Raw genomic sequence first — 21,397 nt, 5'->3', positions numbered from 1 at the left:
AAAAAATCCTAACTAAAAACACACTATAAAATTTTTCGCGGCGGGCCCACCCGAGCCATATAGAACATCCGCCACCGACTACGTACCGTTATTAAAAAAGTCAAACTCGCATACCAGCACGTTTAAATAGTGCGTAGAAAGATACTTCACCTAGTATTCAGTGTTGCAATCTGGGGCATCGCCGGGGCAAAAACTAGTTTATAACTAAAAATTTGATGCAACCAATTTAGTAACATCCACGTTGTAGACTTGTAGCTAGCGAGTTAAATTGCTCTTATTAGCCCTGTGGCTCTACTGAGTCTACTCTCTCTTGGTCTGTTTGAGAAACCAAAGCACCACCATCATCACTTGTTCTACACAACCTCAGCAGCCACACTAACCGCCGTCGCATTCGCCACAATCTGATCCCGACCCACTGAAACTTTCGCCATGGCCTTGATCACTCTCTCAATCTGCTACTTCCAATTACCCCCGCCCCCCTCCCGACTCAATCAGCACGGGAATCTGGGAATGGCCCAGGAATGTGTGGGAGTTCTGATGGGTTTGCCGGGATTCTTGAATCTCAGTGTTTGATTAGTTGCAAAGTTTAATTTCAATTCATTGTTTTTAATTTCATGCTTATTAATGAACTTTTTGGTATGGGATAACCTGGGATGATTAGGTTCTTCAATTACGCATGTGTTTCCATTTGTTTAGTGTAATAGATTATATCATTAATTTAATGTCAAACAATTTATTTTGGAAAGGAAAATGTGATTCGAGCTGTGATTAGATGAGTGACAAACATTTTTGCCTTTTTGTTGAACCGGTGTCTGTTGTAAGCTTATTAAAGGTTTATTATTCATATTGCTTGAGAAAGAGGAAGTTCTGAGAATGTCATTACATATCATTTGTAGAGGTATGTCGTTGTCGCGGCGATAATACCGGGATGCCTAAACGGGTGGTTTTAGTTGTGGTGGACTGGTGGTGCTGGTTTGAGGTTCTTCAATTGATGGTGATGGAGTGAGGGACTGGAGACTGGAGAGTGGAACCGTTGAGAAAGCACTAGAATGAGGAGAGGGCTGTCAATGAGGGGTGGCAGGGAAGAAAAAAAAAGAACAATTATAGATCAATATTTTTACAAAAAAAATAAATAACAAATGGAAAAACACCAAATAGTAAGTGACACATGCACCTTTTAACCTTTACAAATTACAACTGGTCAAAAAATGATTGAGACTGGAGTATGAGATAGACCATCTAATAGTTTAGTATTATTCATGATTAAACTCTAGCTGGGATTAAAATGAGGAGACCAAGTATAGTTAACTTCATTTTGGTGCAAAAAAACAAAAAAATAAACAAGATTTTGGATGACTTTGTGTTTCACCCAAAAGTTAAGGTGGTGTTATACTGTTATTAGACAAAAGTATGCAATAGACAGGTGGTCTTATTGTTATTATTATAAAAAAACAAGTTTTACAATACACAAATAACATATCCTCAAAACATATTTTAAAAAATACTCATCCTCAAGAATTCATCCTTTGGATCATGAGAAAATGCTATATTCCAAGTACTGTTGTATAATATTCTAAATATCCCAACTTTGAAGGGTATTTCTTTTTTAGTTGGGGTGGTCTCAGAGAACTTTGCTGCTATTACTGGCAATATATAGGCATTTTTGCAGTGAATTCTATATTGTTTTTAGCTTTTGGGTAATTGAATAAACTATGGAATCAGTACTTAGTTTCAGGGTATTTCCTAGTTTCCCTAAAAGGTTAGGGTATAGACATGGGTTTAGAGGTAGAAATTGGCATGTAGGAAGCATTGGTGGAGGGAAAAGAAGTGGCAAGGAAGTAGATTTTAAACAGCTAGAAGTGTTATGGGATGATGGGTTTGGGTCTGTAAGTATGAAGGACTATCTTGATATTGCTAAAGAGATGATCAAGCCGGATGGTGGACCGCCTCGTTGGTTTAGCCCTGTTGAATGTGGCCGCCCTTTGAAGGGTTCTCCTTTGCTTCTGTTTTTGCCTGGTAATTCTACCCTTACCCTTGCTGTGTGTGTGTGTGTGCACGCTCCCGCTTTTTATTACTTCTGATGTTAACTAAGGGCACGCTTGGATTGGGTGTAATAGATTATGGGGGCAATAAAAGTCAAACCACCATAATAAAAGGGAAATGAAGGTGAATTGAGGTGGTTGTAAGGAGGGTGGTGTAGTGGTATTGTGATGAGAAGTTGTGGTAGTGGTGGTGTTGTGAGGAGAAGGGAGGAAGGGGGGGAAGTAATTACCCCAAATGAGGGTAATAATCACCCTAGTGGGATGGTGGGTAACTATTCCCCCCATGATGATGGTATTTGTTTCCCCTTCCCTTTTATTTTCTTCTTGCCAACACTAGCTTGTTCCCTTTTCCACCACTTCATCCCCTCATCATCACCTTCAATTACCTTAGTTTGACTTTTATTACCCCTTTAATACATTACCCTCAATCCAACCATGCCCTAAGGGTGAGGGACAGTAGAAGTCAATTTGATAGAGGGATTGATATATCATGTGTGTTTGATATATTGTGGATAATTTTTTTTTAAAGCTGTTTTTGGGCCTATTGGCTTCAACTTAAGCTGATTTTCACAATTTTGTGCATACAGGAATGGATGGTGTTGGGTTGGGTCTCATTATGCACCACAAGGCCTTAGGGAAGTAAGTCTGATTGGTCTTCTGCAATTATATTAATGCTTTTAGTTTTCAGTACAAAATAAAGTTCAGTTGCAGAAGGTAGCTAAGTTTGGAAAGAAATCTAAATATATACGGAGTATCGGAACAAAAAAAAAAATCCTATTTAAATGTGGCGGGAAATGTGAAGATTGGAACTATGTTTGCAACATTTGAACTAGTTATATAGCAAATATAGATCATTTGGTTGAATATAAAATCAGAATCTTATAATGAAATATCATGCTTTGCTGTCTGTGAATTTAGATTGCTTCTATCTGACTATTATTTCAAACTGATGGTCTTGGTTGTAGGGTGTTTGAGGTTCAGTGTTTGCACCTTCCTGTTTATGACAGGACACCATTTGAAGGTACATATACATTTTTAGTTGTTTTGGTTTCATTATTATTTAACAAACTAGAAAGTGAGCTGAAAATGAGATAACTCCTTCCATCCATTATTTTTCTTCACACATGGGTTTGGCGTGCAGATTAAGAAAAGATATACTCCGCAGTTGTCTAAGTAGAATAAAAATTTGCAAGTAAGAGAAAGTGTTGGGTGAAGACTTGGTGAAAAAACAAGGGTTGATGTGATGTAGAGAGAAAAGTAGACATCCTTACGAAAGGTTTTTCAGGGCTACCAAAAAAGAAAGGGTGAAGAAAATTAAGGGACGGAGGGAGTATATTTTCCTGCAGCGCTTATGTCGTAAGATTTTGCTTCTACGTGCCTTTTAGCAGTTGTGATGCCTTCTTAGATCAAATTTTATAAAAACCCCCTGTAAAAGCAATCAATGTTATTTTGTCTTTTCCCTGTTGAGCATGTTTAAAATGCCTACACTATTAGTTTATGTAGAAGCATATCTGTTGCATGTGTTTGGACTCTGTCTCACTTCCATGGGGCCTGACGCATGTGGTACCATTTTGTGTGCTTACTGCTTACAGTGTGAAGCAGTTAGTTCCTTGGAGGACAAATTTTGTGGGTATGGTAAACCGGATTTATTTTAAATAGGGAACACTGTTTACCTTCATCCGTATGCAAATTCACCGGAGGACAAAGTAATACAAGAGGAGTTAGTCTCTGATGGGCTTGTTAAGGAGTTTATAATGTAAAATTATAAATGCAGTTCTGGCTTAATATGATGTACGAGGGAAATACGCTTGCTGTCGTGCTCTTGTCATTACTCATATATTCTTCTCAGTCCAAAGTAGCTTTCGCAAAAATTGGTCTATGGTTACTGCAAGCTTGTGAAACTCAGATATACTGAACATGTGGATATATCTTATGAGCAGGAATATTCTAGTTCTCAAAGTTTTCTCCTCTTTTGTTATGAAGGGCTGGTGGAAATCGTTGAGCACGTAGTTCGGGAGGAGCATGCTTCATCTCCAAATAAGCCCATTTATCTGGTTGGGGACTCTCTTGGAGGATGTCTAGCTCTTGCTGTTGCTGCCCGTAATCCGACTGTTGACTTGGTTTTGATACTTGCTAATCCTGGTCAGTCGGTTGAGATGCATGACTGTTACCTGGTCTCATCTTTGCTTGCTTCAGTTTAAACAATTCTGATTGACAATTTAACGTGTTCTCAATCTGAGGAATTTGATAGCAACATCACTGGAAAGGAGTCAGCTTAAACCATTGTTTCCTATCTTGGAGGCATTCCCGGACGAGCTTCACAATGCAGTTCCGTATCTCCTTAGTTTTGTTATGGGTATGTACCTATTTTCATTGAACCTATGTTGTGCGTCAGTTGTTGGGAACGATTGTGGGTAAGTTATGTCAATTACGCCTTACATAGCAATATAGCAGCATAGGGTACTTAGGATCTCGTGAGGTATTTCTATGCATGTGAGGTACAACCTCAATAAAACCTTATTATCTATTGGGATAAAAAATATAGTACTAAAAGAAAAACAGAGCAATTAGAGTAATACTTGTAATAGTTGAAATACCAAAATTAATTAGTCTTGCTGTGTGTTAGTCAGGAATTTATGATACTATTTAAAATGCTTCTGCAGCCTTATAAAAAGAAGCTAAGACTTATTTTGGCTGTTTTTTAAATGCTTCTCTATCCATTGCTATGTGTTCAATACTCTTGAACTTTATCTCCAGCCAAATGCACCAGATAGTCAGTCTCACTTTTGAATGCAAGTTTGATGCTAGTTAAGAACGAGTAATTTAGCATAGTCTCAAAAGTCGTAGGAGCTTACTGCGGGCTGTCATTACCCTTTTATTGAACGTAAATATTTTGTTAAGTATTGTAAATTGACCCCCAGGTGAGCCTGTGAAGATGGCTATGGTCAACGTTGACAAGAAACTTCCTCCTAGTCCAATGCTTCGACAATTGTCTGAAAATCTTACTGCTTTGCTTCCACGGCTTTCTGTAAGACTCGTATGCTCAATGTTTACCTTGATTATTGTTGTACACTTTTACCGACCAGCTTACTGCCTTCCCAGTTCTCATGCATACCTTTGATCTGCCTCTTTTATCCTGTAAGGCATTCAGTATAATCATGATTGTAGATTATGTTTCACAGAAGTGAAGACAGGAAACGAAAACATAGACAAAGGGATACACAGGCACAAATAGTAAACGTGAAAATGCGAGTTTATTTGAGTTAGTTTGGTTTAATTAAAGAGATAATTTAGAAAGAGTTGACTTTTTGCGACTCCAAAGATCCTTAAGGAGAAATATGAAGTGTAACCTTCGTAAAAGGGTATGTGCGTCAAAGATAAATAGCATTCTTTTTGTTAAACTATTATGGTTTGTTAAAAATGGTTTATTCCAAATGACGAGTATCAGTTGGAAATGTTATTCTTGTCTTCTTGAGATGTACTTACTTTCATTGGCCATAATAAATATGTGTTGCTGGGTTTAGGACTTTAGGTGAATCACAGAATAATTTCTAGGATGTAGCAGAGTCCAACCTTTCACTGTATGGGGTTCTCTACTGGCACTTTCCTAGGAAATCCTGACACTGTAGGCAAAAATCTACTTGCCCAAGAACTATAAGGTCTGTAACACGTTTATTGGCATACTACAGACAAATATCTTGATTCTTGACTATGTATTAAAAACACCATTTGAGTTGAGAAAACATGTTTGATAATCTAGTTTCTTTTGATAGATATTGTATCCTTTTATGTACATGTATCTTTTCATGTCAAATATTGTGCAATCTCGTATCATTCTCATTAATAACACACGTATATATAGTACAACTCAGTTACCTAAACCCTAGGTACACATTAGGTAACTTACCATAGTTAGGACTCTACAGAATATTCACAGAATAATATCTAATATCTTAACATATCTTAACATCCCCCCTCAAGGTGGAGCATGTAGATCTCGAATGCCCATCTTGTTCAAAAAAAACTCAAATTGCGCCTTCCCCAACGCTTTGGTGAAGATATCTGCTAACTGAACCTTCGTCGACACGTACGACGGACTGATGATCCCTTCCTTGATTGCATCTCGAATGAAATGACAATCTGACTCGATGTGTTTTGTCCTTTCATGGAACACCGGATTCTGTGCAATATGCAACGCAGACTGACTGTCGCAATACATCCTCATGCCTTGGTCGTGTGTCACCCCCAAGTCGCGTAGTAGTTGTTTCAACCACTTCAGCTCACACGTCAGAGCTGCCATCGACCGATATTCTGCCTCAGCAGACGACCGAGAAACAGTATGCTGTTTCTTGGTCTTCCAAGAAACTGGCGACATACCAAGTGACACAAACCATCCAGTCACCGACCGACGCGTCATTGGACACCCTGCCCAATCCGAGTCGCACCACCCCTCCAACTGCAACGCACTGTCCGACCGAAGTAGTATACCTTGACCCGGACACTTCTTCAAATATCTCACTACTCGCAAAGCTGCTTCCCAATGTGCCTCCTTTGGTGCTTGCATAAATTGAGATAGGACATGTACAGAGTAGGCAACGTCTGGTCGCGTGACAGCCAAATAAACCAGACGTCCGATCAGACGCCTATACTGCTCACCGTCCGACAGGTCTGGCCCGTCTGCCAATGCCAACCTATGATTCTGTTCCATGGGAAAGTCCACAGGCTTTGCTCCCAACAATCCGGCCTCTGAGATGATGTCGAGGGCATATTTTCTCTGACATACATAGAACCCTTGACTACTTCGTGCCACCTCTAACCCAAGGAAGTACTTCAGAGCCCCGAGGTCTTTCATTTTAAAACACTCCTTCAAGTATGCCTTAAAACTCTCAAGCGCAAACTTGTTATTGCCCGCGATAATCATGTCGTCCACATAAATGAGCACACTCAGCTGCAACGTACCTTTAGACAGAGTAAAGAGCGAATAATCGGACAGCGACTGTCGAAATCCATAGTGCGTCAATGCCGTCGACAACTTCTGGAACCAACATCTAGGTGCTTGTTTCAACCCATACAACGACTTTCTCATTCGACACACTTTGTCAGAGTGATTCTTCTGGAATCCAGGAGGAATCTTCATATAGATCTCTTCCTCCAAGTCACCGTGCAAGAACGCATTGTGGACGTCCATCTGATGCACGTCCCACTGTTTGACAGCCGCGACAGCTAGGAAAGTTCGAACTGTCGCCATCTTCGCGACGGGAGCAAATGTCTCATTATAATCCAACCCTTCCTCCTGATGATTCCCTAAACATACCAATCGAGCCTTCAGTCTCAACAAATTCCCATCCTCATCACGCTTCTCAGTATACACCCATTTACTCCCCAGTGCTTTCTTCCCTTCCGGTAAATTTTCCAACGTCCATGTCCCCTGTTCTTCCAACGCGTCGATTTCAGCAGCCATTGCCTGACGCCACCCCTCATGCTGCATCGCTTGTTTAAAACTCTTAGGAACTTGCCCTTCTTGCAATGCTGCTATATAATGCCTGTGCTTTGACGAAAAACGCTCATAATTAACAAAATATGTGATAGGATAAGGAGTACCTGAGAGTGATGACGTCGTAGGTGTTTTGTCGGAAGTACTATATTTTTCCCGTATTGTATGTATCACACAGTCTTTCAGCTTTGTCGACGGAAACTTCGCACGCTTCCCCCTTCCTAACTCCGTATCCTCCACACACTGCCTTGTCTCACTCTCGTCACTACCCGTCGTCTCCTCTACACCTGTCTGTGAGGAGACGACGTCTGAATCCACTCGACTAGGTGTTTCATGTTGTTGTTCCTCCCTCACAGGCGACGACACTCCCCTGTCGTCGCCACTGGTCAATGACACCCCCTCATCAGCTCCCGGATGCGACAACACTCCCTCAGTATCACCTGTAGGCGGCGACACCCCAGCAGTATCACCTGCAGGCGACGACACGGTCTCAGGACCCGTAGTCCCACTCTCATCCAAACTCCAATGGTCAAGCCCCCCATGACCATCATGCACCAGTGGCAACACATCCGATTCATCTACAAAAGGAAACGTCCCTTCATGAAACTTGACATCCCGTGAGATGAAGAACTCATGTGTCTCTAGATCATAAAGTTGCCACCCCTTCCTGCCAAACGGATAACCCAAAAACACACATCGGCGACTCCGAGACTCAAACTTATCCCCTTTACACCGGAGATTATATGCATAACACAGACACCCAAACACGCGGATAGGCACATACGATGGTGGTTTACCAAACAACATCTCATAAGGTGTTTTATTGTCAAGGATCGGGGTAGGTGTACGGTTTATCAAGTAACAGGCGGCCAAAATACATTCCCCCCAAAATTTTATTGGAAGATTTCCTTGAAAACGTAACGCCCTCCCAACATTCAAAATATGTTGGTGTTTTCTCTCGACTCTCCCATTTTGTTGAGGCGTCCCAGCACACGACGACTCAAACAGAATCCCATGTTGACGAAAATAATTTTGTAAGCAATTGAATTCAGTACCATTATCACTGCGTACTACTCGAAGGGATCTATTAAACTGACACTTAATCATGGCAACAAAATCAAGAAATGTCGATGCAACTTCCATTTTATTACTCAGTAAATAAATCCACACACCTCTAGAATAATCGTCAACAATGGTAAAAAAATACTTTGCCCCACAAGACGAGGGAGTCTTGTAGGGTCCCCATAAATCAAGATGAACCAATTCAAATGTGCGACTAGCACGACTAACACTAACTGGAAAACTCTCCCTACATTGTCTCCCCCGCGGACATACATCACAAATTGTTTTATTCTTCCTAATCTTATGACTCACATGAGGAAGTAACTGCAACACTTTTTCCGACGGATGCCCCATCCGTTGATGCCACAAGTCGACCACACACTCCACTGCTAGTACACGAACCTTTGGAGCCCCACGGAAAAAATATAGTCCTTCCTGTCGATCACCTACGCCAATCACCATCCTCGTCGAGCGGTCCTGAAGAACACACATTTTGTTAGTAAATTGAGCAGCACAATGTAATTCGTCACTTAATTGAGTTACAGAAATTAAATTGCAGTTCAATTTAGGCACAAATAGAACATTATCGAGCACGAAACCATCCTCCAAGACCACCGAACCATATTGGTTTGAATTTGCAGGTTGACCGTCCGGCAACACAACCTGTTGATTTCTTGATGTCTTGATATTTCTCAGGATTGAAATATCACCCGTCACATGACGTGATGCCCCACTGTCAACAATCCAACGTAAATCAAGATTACCTTGCAACTTGTTTGAAGGTCGTGACAAGATGTCAACTATTTGCTGGACTTGCTCCTTCGTCACCCCAACAAGCTCATGATTGGTTGTCGTCACTGCACCCTGCGATCCGTCTCCACTCGTCACAGTGGTTGTCGCCCCTCCTGTGGCATTGCTCACGGCATTGGCACGAGCGACACCACTGGTCGACGACGCTGCCCCGCGAGCTACTCTGCCTCCTCTAATCGACGTCCTGCCTCCTCGACCAGGCCCTCGTCCTCCTCGTTTCTTCTCATCCCACCATTCAGGAAATCCAATCAGCTGATAACAAGTTTCTTCCTCATGACCCTCACGATTGCAATGACCACAAAATCTGCCACTGACATCTCCCGACCTCGACCGAGCCTTAGTCTCGACCTTGAACGCCATGACACTCTCCGGACCTCTCGCAGCCTTGGCGCGCATGGTCTCGGTATTCATAACCGTCTGGTACGCCTCGTCGAGTCCTGGCAACGGCGATCGTGCTAACAGTTGTGCACGAATGGCTTCATAGTGATCATCCAGGCCAATTAGGAAATAGTGCAGACGATCTTCATCGTGAATTTCCCCCACCTGCTTCGCTATATTACACGTACAACCCGCACATACACACCTGGGAACTCGTGCATACTGTACGTACTCCTTCCATACCTTCGACAAGCGGCCATAGTACTCCATGACGCCCTCAGACGTGCCCTGCTTGCAACCACTCAGAGCCATCTTAATATGGCAGACCCTGGTGCCCGACACGACGCAGTACCGCGTCCTCAAATGACTCCACAACTCGTGAGCAATATCAAAGTCCTCCAGATTCGAACGCAAACTCTCGTCAATGGTGTTTGTGATCCAAGACACCACCATCGAATTGACCGCAATCCAATGTTTCATCTTCGTCTCGTCCGTAATGGGCTCCTTCACAGACCCATCAAGAAAACCAAATTTGAATTTTGAAATCATCGAGCGACGAACCGCTTTGGCCCACTCATCGTAGTTCGACGCTCCTCGAAGTTTTACAGGGGTGATGACAATACCGGGGCCGTCACCTGACCCAAGATAGTAGTCCAGGTCGACGGCGGCGGCGATTGTCTTTTGTGGTGGCTCCTCGTCATTACCCATTGTTATGCCCTAGGAATTTGTAACTCCTCAGAACGCAGTACTCAACAAGCGAAGGAATTCGCTGTTCTCAAACTCTCTCAAACTCGTGCGGAAAAAAAAATCTAGGGTTTTTAACCTAGGCTCTTGATACCATGTCAAATATTGTGCAATCTCGTATCATTCTCATTAATAACACACGTATATATAGTACAACTCAGTTACCTAAACCCTAGGTACACATTAGGTAACTTACCATAGTTAGGACTCTACAGAATATTCACAGAATAATATCTAATATCTTAACATATCTTAACATTTCATGATATTGTCTTTCAAGTAAAAATGTTGAAGTACTCCTTCCATTTTATTACATAACGCAAAATGACTGCTAATTTCTCTTCAGAATGTTAAAATTCTACCTTTTGATTCGTATTAGAAAAGTACTTTCATCAGTATATTGTAAGAGAAACTAATTCTCTAAGACTAAGTTCCATTTCCAAAAGCATGGATGCCCTCCCACCTTATAGTATGAGAAGGAGAGAGTATCTTGATTTTGTAGATAAATCAACTACTTGACGAAAGCATGAGGGCATGAGATTTTCCCCCCTTAGCCAGTTAGCCCTTCTTTTGTACACACGGGTCATCCCCCTTGGCATCTTTCTAATATATTCCTTTTTTTCTTGTCAAAAAGTAAATAAAGTATCTTTATCTTGTACTGGAAGTGAAATTTGCCACACTCTTTGTAGGAAGTATGACTAATAAGAACAATAATTAGAACAAGCTTATCTGTAACAATGTCGTGGCGTGACACCAATCACTGCCCTAAAGTCGAATTTGCCCCGCTAAGTACACGCGGACTCGTAGCAACCGACCCCCAGGGATACACGACTCCAATCCTTCGGTGTACGACGAAGAACTAGATTGAGAACACCCTTAAGCAATGCCCAGAACAATGGAGGTTTTGTGTTTTTATTTCGGAGAAGAGGAAAAGAACAATTTTTCTGTGTGTTTTCTGTGGAAAAAGATGATGAATTTATAGAGAGGTTTTTGGGAAACTGTACTAGTGGAGCAGTTACCGGAGTAATGGGGAACTGCAACAGTCATAAAACGGCTAGTGGGGTTAATGGAGCAGTTTCCAGAGTTAGTGGGTTGATTAAGTCTCCTGACTTAATCAAACCGCCCTTGACCCAAAAAGAATAACCCGGTCCACAAAACCCACCCCACGCCCGCGAACCGCATTCGCCAAGTACCAAGGCCCAAGCCCGAGCCCGGCGCGCGTGTGTGTGTTGTGACCACCCATGCCACTCTCAAGCACTCTTAAACAAATGATTAAAGGGTAGTGCAATATATAAAGAAGGTAGTATGTGGATTTTTTATCAATGTGGGACAATTGGTTTTTCATTCTTTTGAAGCATTCCTTTTTGGAGGAACAAACTCCAACATTCCCCCACATGATTCAAAAGAAGGACGGCTTTGGTAATGAAAGATGTTCTGGGCAAGGGATACTTAGTTTTGCAAGTATCAATGTCTTGTGGACTTGAATTGATACCTGGTGCATACTAATATGTCATACAGCCATATAAGGTGGATTTATCCTTGAACCCTGCATGGGGATTGTAGTAACACAACAGCGCACCAAACTTTTCTCAAAACAAGTAGTGTTCTCGCGAACTTTAATAGTCAATGCCCCACATATGCCTGGTTTTTCATGAACGCTCTAGAGGTCCTAGCCTAAGAAACCTCATAGGGGATTGGGCGTAACCCCCACATTCACATAGGTAAGCTCATCAAGTTTGTACTGTCACAAACCACCTTTACAAGGCTATGAACTTATTAAGAGCCTTGGCTCAACCTTACACATATGACAGTGAAAAAATACTACATCACTTTTATTAATAGGAATGGTTGTAGTACATTACTTGAGTTCTTTTGTGACTTCGTTTGACCCATTGAACTTAGTTATTTCTAAGACGGGTATCAATCACAATTCACTCCACATAGGCTTAAAATCCATTCCTCAATGCTTACTCCAGCAAAAAATTTATACAAAGGCCTTTGATGAGAATCTCAATATTCCTCTCATTTTCACATGATATCACAAATTTTCATGATCACTATCCATGCCTCAAGCATGTATATATATTCTAATTATATTACAAGCTCTCTCAATTATAGCTTGTAAGCCACAACACATAATACTAATGGAGTTGGCTTCACCAACAATGGAGTTCACATTTTACAATCAACTCATAGTACTTGACAAACCACATACATAGTAATATGTAAATAACAATGTGGAGAAACAGAAAAATCACCTTACCCCCACAATGAGCTAGCTAGCATCCAATTTTTTTTTTTTTTCTCCAATGGTAGAACCCCTTAATATGGATACTCAACTCCATAATAGACTCATCACTTTCTATTACTCAATGGACATCTCAAACATACTCGTTTGACCATCATCCCAACGTACATTTCAGTGATTAATGGAGACCACTTCATATTCTCCACCTGCAATACAAGATTATCTACATATTCTGCTTACCACATAAACAACATCAAGTCGATAACCAAACATAAACCATTAGACCTTCAAACATGTTAGCATATTCAATTTATGAAAGATTATTTCCACATAAATTTCGACAATAATATGGTAGGAACATACTATATAGTGACGGTCACTCAATTGGTTATATTACCAAACACCACATACTCATTTCAGTTTGGTAGTACCTTTACCAACTTATTTAGTGTTTGGTCCAGTCTGACATGTACTTCTGCTAAGCATAAACATGCAACTATGCAAGGAGGTCGAATTGGTCTCACCTAGACATTTGGCATGAATTATAATACCTCAAGAATCAAGTATATAAAATAAATATATAAATATATATGACTTATAAATTCACTCTAACAAACTGCAAAGTTCTCAAGAATTAACTCTTATAATTCAATTTCCCCTTTAGTCACACACTAACAGGGTTTCTCGAGACATAAACTTATAAAAGATTAAACATCATATCCATTGATAGTAAGATTAAAATAACACCATGAACTCATACTCCTTTAATTACGCAAGCAAATATTCCTGATCGATCATGACTCATAATAAAATAAGGAGAAGCCAACAACTCATTTATAGATCAGTCGTCTAACTGTCTTATAGCCATTATGTACTCCCTATAATAAAACTAGCCTATTGGCCTTAAATTTTAACTTACAAACCCCCACATTTGACCATCAAATTATTGACAGAATAATACTCCCTCCAGAAAAGATCCATGAGTAGCAACCTCAACTTTTTTTTTTTTTTTTTTTTTTTGTATATACTTTGTTTAACATTAGGGGTCCTGGCGTTTAAGGTGGGCACATTATAAGACAATTTGTTACGGTCTAATTCTATAAACAAACAATTGTGAAATACGGAGTACTTGCACCATATTCCACGCCACACAACTCCTACACGGCTGACTTGCTATTGAACATGGTATTACAGATAAATTAATACAACTAAATTAATACAACTGACATACGCTATGATATGCCAAAAGGTTGGTCTAGACTCTAGAGAGACTCGAGAACCATAAAAATAGTAATGTTCGTCCCGATTTCCAGTTTGCATCGACGACGATGAGCACAAAAATCTTAATACCATAACAATAAATACTACAAACATTTTATTTTGCGGGAAAAAAAAAAAATTGATTAATGATTATTGAATATGAGTTGGTTGATTACCTCATTGTATCTCATACCTCGCTTTCTTACTCTTTCTCATGTTTAATAACACAGTCCTTTGGAGTACTATCAATATATTTCTGAGTTTTTCCGAGCATATGACATGTTTCACTTTTCCGGATCAATGCTTGGTGCCTCTACTAGCCACGCACGTAGCCAGCTTGCACCTCATCATAAATCCCCCTGTGTACTTCCGAAACTAAGCCCATCAGTTCCTGATCCTTCATTGCAACTGGTTCAGACATTCCGTCGAACACCTTGTGTGCACTAAAATTTTAACACCTTTCTTGTTGCCTAAAATTATCAGAAAGCAATTGAACAGGAACAAAAAATAAAGAACGCCACAACATTACTAACTTTTCCCGTCATTGATTAATGGGAGCAAGAATGCATTAATTACTGGATCGACAAAACTGATGAAATTTGTAATTTAAAATATTAGAAAAGTTTGACTAGGTAGAAAAACTTGGGTTATAGGAGTTCTAGCCGCACAAATATACAACAAACATGTATGCCAAAGTATATTTGGGTTTTGATATTATTATTATTATTATCAAACCCTTGAACAATACCGATCAAACAAAATAACTGTAAAAATTTGTTCCTTGCAGCAGCGTTTGAATCGCATTTAGACAGGTAATCCTCGTAACAACAAAATTTTAACACAATACCATTAGCCATAATAATAAAAATAAAATTCGACTTTAGATTGTAGGAAGTATGACTAATAAGAACAATAATTAGAACAAGCTTATCTGTAACAATGTCGTGGCGTGACACCAATCACTGCCCTAAAGTCGAATTTGCCCCGCTAAGTACACGCGGACTCGTAGCAACCGACCCCCAGGGATACACGACTCCAATCCTTCGGTGTACGACGAAGAACTAGATTGAGAACACCCTTAAGCAATGCCCAGAACAATGGAGGTTTTGTGTTTTTATTTCGGAGAAGAGGAAAAGAACAATTTTTCTGTGTGTTTTCTGTGGAAAAAGATGATGAATTTATAGAGAGGTTTTTGGGAAACTGTACTAGTGGAGCAGTTACCGGAGTAATGGGGAACTGCAACAGTCATAAAACGGCTAGTGGGGTTAATGGAGCAGTTTCCAGAGTTAGTGGGTTGATTAAGTCTCCTGACTTAATCAAACCGCCCTTGACCCAAAAAGAATAACCCGGTCCACAAAACCCACCCCACGCCCGCGAACCGCATTCGCCAAGTACCAAGGCCCAAGCCCGAGCCCGGCGCGCGTGTGTTTGTTGTGACCACCCATGCCACTCTCAAGCACTCTTAAACAAATGATTAAAGGGTAGTGCAATATATAAAGAAGGTAGTATGTGGATTTTTTATCAATGTGGGACAATTGGTTTTTCATTCTTTTGAAGCATTCCTTTTTGGAGGAACAAACTCCAACACTCTTACCAGAAAATAAATCCTCTTTGACAGATTAACTCATATATATATATTTTTTAAAAGTTTCTAAAATGTTGCTGCAGTTTCTTCTGTTGTGTGTGGGACTAAATCCATTTGTTAATTTATTTATTTAAGAAAGTGGATTAGATTTGACTATTATCTCTTATTTCATTCCCAGGTTATATCGGATCTCATTCCCAAGGACTCTCTTATTTGGAAGCTTAAGCTGCTGAAATCAGCTGCTGCATATGCAAATTCACGCCTGCATGCTGTCAAAGCTGAGGTGCTTGTGCTTGCTAGGTTTGTTGAAGAAGTGCTAATTATTTAACTATTTACAATTGATTGGCAATGTTATGGTAGTGAAGAACCAAAAGAGGGTGTGTATTTGTAATTTAGTTAGGATTATAGTTACAACAGATCAGATACTTAGACTGCCTGGAAAATCACATAAAGTATCTCCCCACCCCGCTATAAGAAATAACCCCCACATAATTACTTGTGAAGTGTGCCGAACAAGTTTGATCTTAATTGAGCTGCTACATAATTAGTCTCTTGGCCTTGCTCTTGTTTAAGTAATAGGGATGTTCTGGCACTATCTTTTTTATTTTAGCACGTGATTAGCAGGCTTTTTTGTTCGTCAGACCTCCTAGTTATGGACTTTATGGTTTTGTTCTTTCTCCATAAATAAATTTTTATCTCCAATTTTTTTTTATCTAATGCTTATATGCACTGCAAATGTTAAAAGAATCCCTCTGTCGTGTAGTAAAATTGTTGCATGGCAATATTTAGTTGGTGCTTTGTTACATCCTAGTTATAAACTTACAACCCGAGACTCTTTTTAATACTCAAAAAGAATTATAAGTTTTTGTCTGTGCATTTGGCTATACAGCTTAAAGGATAACATGCTTCCTAGTGGAGATGAAGGAAAAAGGCTTTCTAGTTTGCTGAAGAATTGTAAAGTTCGAACCTTCAAAGAGAATGGGCATACACTTTTGCTTGTAAGGTGTTTCTATGATTTGGTTCCTAGCTAATGCTATGTTCAATCTACCTAATCAATTTTGATTCATCTGACATGAATCATGTGAATGTAAATGTAATCTCGATCATGTGATAAATTTCTGATCTGATATGAACAATCTACTTGCATTTAATGGGACAGGAAGATGGCATCAATCTGCTCACAGTCATCAAAGCTACTGGAAAATTTCGTCGTTCAAAAAAGCTGGATAGTGTCACTGACTTTGTGCCTCCGAGTCTGTCAGAATACAAATTTGGATTTGATGAATATACTGGGTAATGATAAACGTCACACATACATTTTTTAGTCATTATAAACCTGCTTAGTTAACAAACCTTGCAGTTGTGGAAGCTGTCTTTTGTACTTATTGGTTGCTTATGTATGATATGAACTTCAGATGGCTTCAGTATTGTACTAGTCCTGCAATGTTTTCAACCTTAGGAGATGGAAAGATAGTGCAAGGTCTCAGTGGAGTGCCCAATGAGGGTCCCGTCTTATTAGTTGGTTATCATATGTTGATGGGTTTGGAGCTCTTTGGCCTTGTTGAAGGGTTTTTAAGGGAGAAGAAAATCATGGTTCGCGGTTTAGCTCATCCTGCATTTTTTGCTTCAAGCTCCTCAAACAATAATGAAATCTCCTTATTTGATTACTCTAAAGTATTTGGCGCTCTACCAGTCACTGCTACCAACCTCTATAGATTGCTGTCAACGAACTCTCATATACTTCTTTATCCCGGTGGAGCACGTGAGGCTCTGCATTACAAGGTAATTATTTTTGAAATTTCTTCTTCTGTTCCAATATTAAATCAGCCTTTTTCCAGGTAAGTGAAAGTTACTACCTCGACACCCTTTTAATTTAGATATAATGCGCACAAGTGAATTTAAAAGGACCTCCATTTCACAATGATGTTAACGTTTACTGGTTGCACGGTAATTAAGGAAACAAGTGAGAGAGTGTAAAGGTGGGGTAACAAGCCAACAAGTGCATATCTTCCTAGGGAGGAGACTTTTTACAGTGCATTGAGAAGAGTGTGTGTCCTTTGAATATTGTTGAGTGGTTGCACGAGGAGGATTCCCATTAAAATTCAAATTCCCTAACCTTGTTATTTCGTCAACACTTTCAAAAACTTGTGAAAGAAAGAACAAGTTGTTTCACTTGCGTATCAGAGTTATATATATTATTTATGAAATTTCTAGCATTCAAGCTTTTGATAAGTTATTCGTTAGCAGGGTGAAGCATACAAATTGTTTTGGCCTGACCGACAAGAATTTGTGAGAATGGCTGCAAAATTTAAGGCCACAATTGTACCTTTTGGAGTAGTCGGGGAAGATGATATAGCAGAGGTAACCTCTTGTTTTCTGTGTTCCTTACTGATGTTTATAACCACTACTTGTAGAAATTCACTGTTGAAGTTGTCAATGGTTATTTGATTACTCAAGCTTCATTCATCTTTGAGCAATGTTCAGAAACACGAACTTGCACCTCCCTTTTTTTTTTCTTTCTTTTCAGGGTTCCCTTTGATCCCAAAAAAGCAAAACTATGATTTATATACCACAGTGGACCACTTACCTGTGAAGATATTCCAGCTTTAATGGAATTTGTATTTATCCCGTCAATGCATATTTCACACTATACCACATTACCACATGCCTAATGTATTTGTTTTCTGAAATACTATGATTAACACTACTTGATTGATTCATAAAACCTAATGCACATGAAATGGTAGTATGCTACGACCCACTTAAAGGCTCCTGCCTAAGGTGGAGTTGGAATGTCAGATATGTGTAACCTTCTGCCTGCCATTAACAAGAGGCTTTCCAGCTTCACCCCTACTATTGCGGTGGAGTTGTTTCTAACTTTCAATTGAACCTTTGAATTAGAAGGCTATTGGTTGAATATATTTATTCCAGGCTTATCATGGAGGTAAACACAGTAAAGAAGAGGATAGATAGGCGAAAAAGAATATTGACACAAAGGGTGTCTTTTATTCAACTTATTTCAATTATTATTTTCATAAAATGAACGAATATTATCTGAATTTATTTTGTCTAAAATTTGCTGAACTTGTTTTGTTTGGGCTTACCTAATCTAAATAACTTGTTTTGTCTGAAATAAGTCAAAATAAGTTGATTGTAATTAGAGCATTGATTTATGCAGTTGGCCCTTGATTATAATGACTTAATGAAAATCCCTGTGGTGAATGATCTTATTCGACAAACTGCTGATGAGGCAGGAAGAGTGAGGTACGAATCTCCATTTTGTTATATATGGCTTATTCCTGTTAAATTTATCCGAAACTTAATTCACCCAACTTTATTTTTGAAAAAAGGTTACCAGTGTGTCGGTGTATGTAATGTGTTTGTGGTGGGATATTTTGTTGAAAACCTGATGAAAATTTCCGCCATTCGGAATCGCAACTAATAATCACATTATACTATTTAAGGATGTCCAAGAAAAGTTGTCATCTTTCCTAATATGGTAAGGGTTTTATGATCAAGTTTCCAATATCCAACTCTTATGAAGTGTTTATTTTGTAAAATTGTACAAAGTATACAATATCCTTAATTATGAGTGTTTTGGACAGCATGACAACTAATTCCGGATATAGGCAACTCTTTGGCTTTCTAGTTGTAGAACCTAGAAGATTAAAAATCTGTCACTACTATCAGTTTTAGTATTTGACAAACAGAGATGCAAAGGATTTCCTCAATAGCATCTCTTCTGAGTTTTACAGTACAATCAAAATGTAAATGGCATTTATGGGTTAGTGTTGCAACTTACAAATTATTGTGATCACAGGAACATTGATGAAGGGGAGGTTGGGAATGAAAACCTATTCATTCCGGGACTTCTTCCCAAGATACCTGGCCGTGTTTACTATCTATTTGGTAAGCCGATTGAAACTCAAGGGAAAGAAGAACTTCTTAAAGATAAAAAGAGTGCAGAAGAATTGTATATGCAGATTAAGTCTGAAGTAGAATCAAATTTAGATTATTTACTGAAGAAGAGAGAAGATGATCCTTACAGAAGTATTGTTGACAGAACCATTTATAGGTTGCTATCTACCCCTGCACACGATGTGCCTTCATTTACCCCATAAAAGAAGAGGGGACTATAAAGGTACACATATTTTTTACTGTATCATACAAAGAAATGTATATATTCAATATTTTTAATGATTTATATATAGCATATAATTTTTATATTAATTTTTGCATCGATTTTGATTTTTGACAAAATAGCAACATGTTATCAGAATGAAAGAACGTATATTTGAAATTATATTTTGTGGGTTTATTTTCCGTGGAATACGTGAACTAATTTTAATCGAATAAAATGGCTCTAGTTCAGTACTGCATGAAACTGAATTTTATAGCATCATTTCTCTGATGTCTTTTTTCTTTGACGATGAAGCCCTGCTCGGCTTTAAACTAAGTAGTCTAATAGAAATTTAGGAAATTTAAAACGTGTGATTCGAGAAAATATCTTGAAAGAATTGGCTTCAGTTTGACGTTTTGATGCTTTTTGCTGTTAATGGGTCACAAAACAACAGTATCAGAATTCTTGTAGGGGACTAAATAGTTGCATGTAAAAATCCTACAAAAATGCCAAGAATTTGATTCTAAGATTTCATATACTATAAGATTAGATAGAATCTTGGGAAATGCTGGTAAATTTCCTGTAGTGGCAGTCAGAGTCATCTATTATTTCTTCTAGTGAATATATTCCTAACCTTTCTATATAATGTAGAAACTTAATTAGTTTAGTAAGCACATAAAATTCTCTTTGGAAAAGAAAGTATTTTAAACAATGTCTCTGTATAGAAGTAAACCATGCTTTGATGAAGGTAGTAGGTACCTTGATCATGTCAAAGGAAGGCCATTCAGTAGCTACGATGTTGCTCATGGGACTCGTACCTATGACACAAGAGTCAAGTCACATGGTGCTACCGGATACGACTACCCCACCAACCATGGTCGCCCTCGAGAAGTGGAGGATTTCATCACACAAATTCTTGATGAAGTCAATGAGCCATCTGGTTTCGCCACCGGCCAAAATATAGGCCCAAACCCAAACTGGGGTCGGCATAGCAATCCGGTGCAGGTGTACCCAACTATAGACTACGGATCCGACTATTATCCTTATGGCCACGAGGATAGGTCACCGGGCCTGGTTTATGATCAGTTTCCTCATGGAATTTCTATGAAAGCAAAGGCTCATAGAGATTATCAAGTTCCAAAGAAGTGGGATAGGTCACCTCATTTTGTTGATAATCCTTGGAGTCAATATAAGTCTCCTGAAACTCAATGGAACCCTATTTATGGAGGTTTTAGTGATGGACGGGGAAATTTCATTGAGAAGCCTCGGTATCATAATAGCTATGAAATTCCCGACAACCGTTGGGATTGGTTGTCATCCTATGATCAACCACCACCAAACGGGAATGTTAGGATGCCTTACAACAACCAAGTAGATGGAACCGCAAGATACATGTATGATCACCCATTACCAAATGGGAATGCGGGTGGAGTTCCAAATAGCAGATGGGGAATGAAACCTGAATCACACAAGAGTTATGGAGTTCCTAGTCAACATCAGTATAGATCATCAATCCCTATCTTTGATCACTCGAACCATCCTGGTGGTCCGAGTAGTCGATTGGGTAACTCGTTGATGGAGCCTCAATATCCCATGGTTCATGGAATTTCTAACAACCAATGGGACAGAACATCAAGCCCTGACTATGATTACC

The 21,397-nt window shown here is 39.4% G+C and overlaps 1 protein-coding gene across 2 annotated transcripts; it reads left to right on the top strand.

The window, feature by feature from the left end:
- The first annotated feature begins 257 nt into the window (after positions 1–257).
- On the top strand, positions 258–19,853 carry LOC110778111 (phytyl ester synthase 1, chloroplastic). Of its 2 annotated transcripts, XM_021982668.2 has the most exons (13): positions 258–2,016; positions 2,630–2,681; positions 3,008–3,063; positions 4,026–4,184; positions 4,294–4,398; positions 4,964–5,070; positions 15,802–15,923; positions 16,513–16,621; positions 16,783–16,916; positions 17,039–17,405; positions 17,871–17,984; positions 18,802–18,887; positions 19,444–19,853. In XM_021982668.2, exons 1-13 carry the CDS (start codon positions 1,713–1,715, stop codon positions 19,742–19,744), a joined length of 2,016 nt encoding a protein of 671 aa, XP_021838360.1. In that variant the 5' UTR covers positions 258–1,712; the 3' UTR covers positions 19,745–19,853. The 2 variants fall into 2 exon arrangements, with proteins under 2 accessions (XP_021838360.1, XP_056697982.1); XM_056842004.1 differs by lacking the exon at positions 16,513–16,621 and having other exon boundaries at positions 15,802–15,906.
- The last annotated feature ends 1,544 nt before the right edge of the window (positions 19,854–21,397 follow it).

This window comes from Spinacia oleracea, chromosome 4, assembly GCF_020520425.1.
Source record: "Spinacia oleracea cultivar Varoflay chromosome 4, BTI_SOV_V1, whole genome shotgun sequence".
Classification (NCBI taxonomy): Eukaryota; Viridiplantae; Streptophyta; class Magnoliopsida; order Caryophyllales; family Amaranthaceae; genus Spinacia; species Spinacia oleracea.
This window is presented reverse-complemented; position numbering and strand designations above follow the sequence as displayed.

Excerpts from the sequence above, each read along its gene's own strand:
- LOC110778111 (XM_021982668.2), top strand. The coding sequence starts at position 1,713 with ATGGAATCAGTACTTAGTTTCAGGGTATTTCCTAGTTTCCCTAAAAGG. Across the intron at positions 15,924-16,512 it reads GAGGTGCTTGTGCTTGCTAG|CTTAAAGGATAACATGCTTC; the intron begins GTTTGTTGAAGA and ends TTGGCTATACAG. Across the intron at positions 17,406-17,870 it reads GTGAGGCTCTGCATTACAAG|GGTGAAGCATACAAATTGTT; the intron begins GTAATTATTTTT and ends ATTCGTTAGCAG.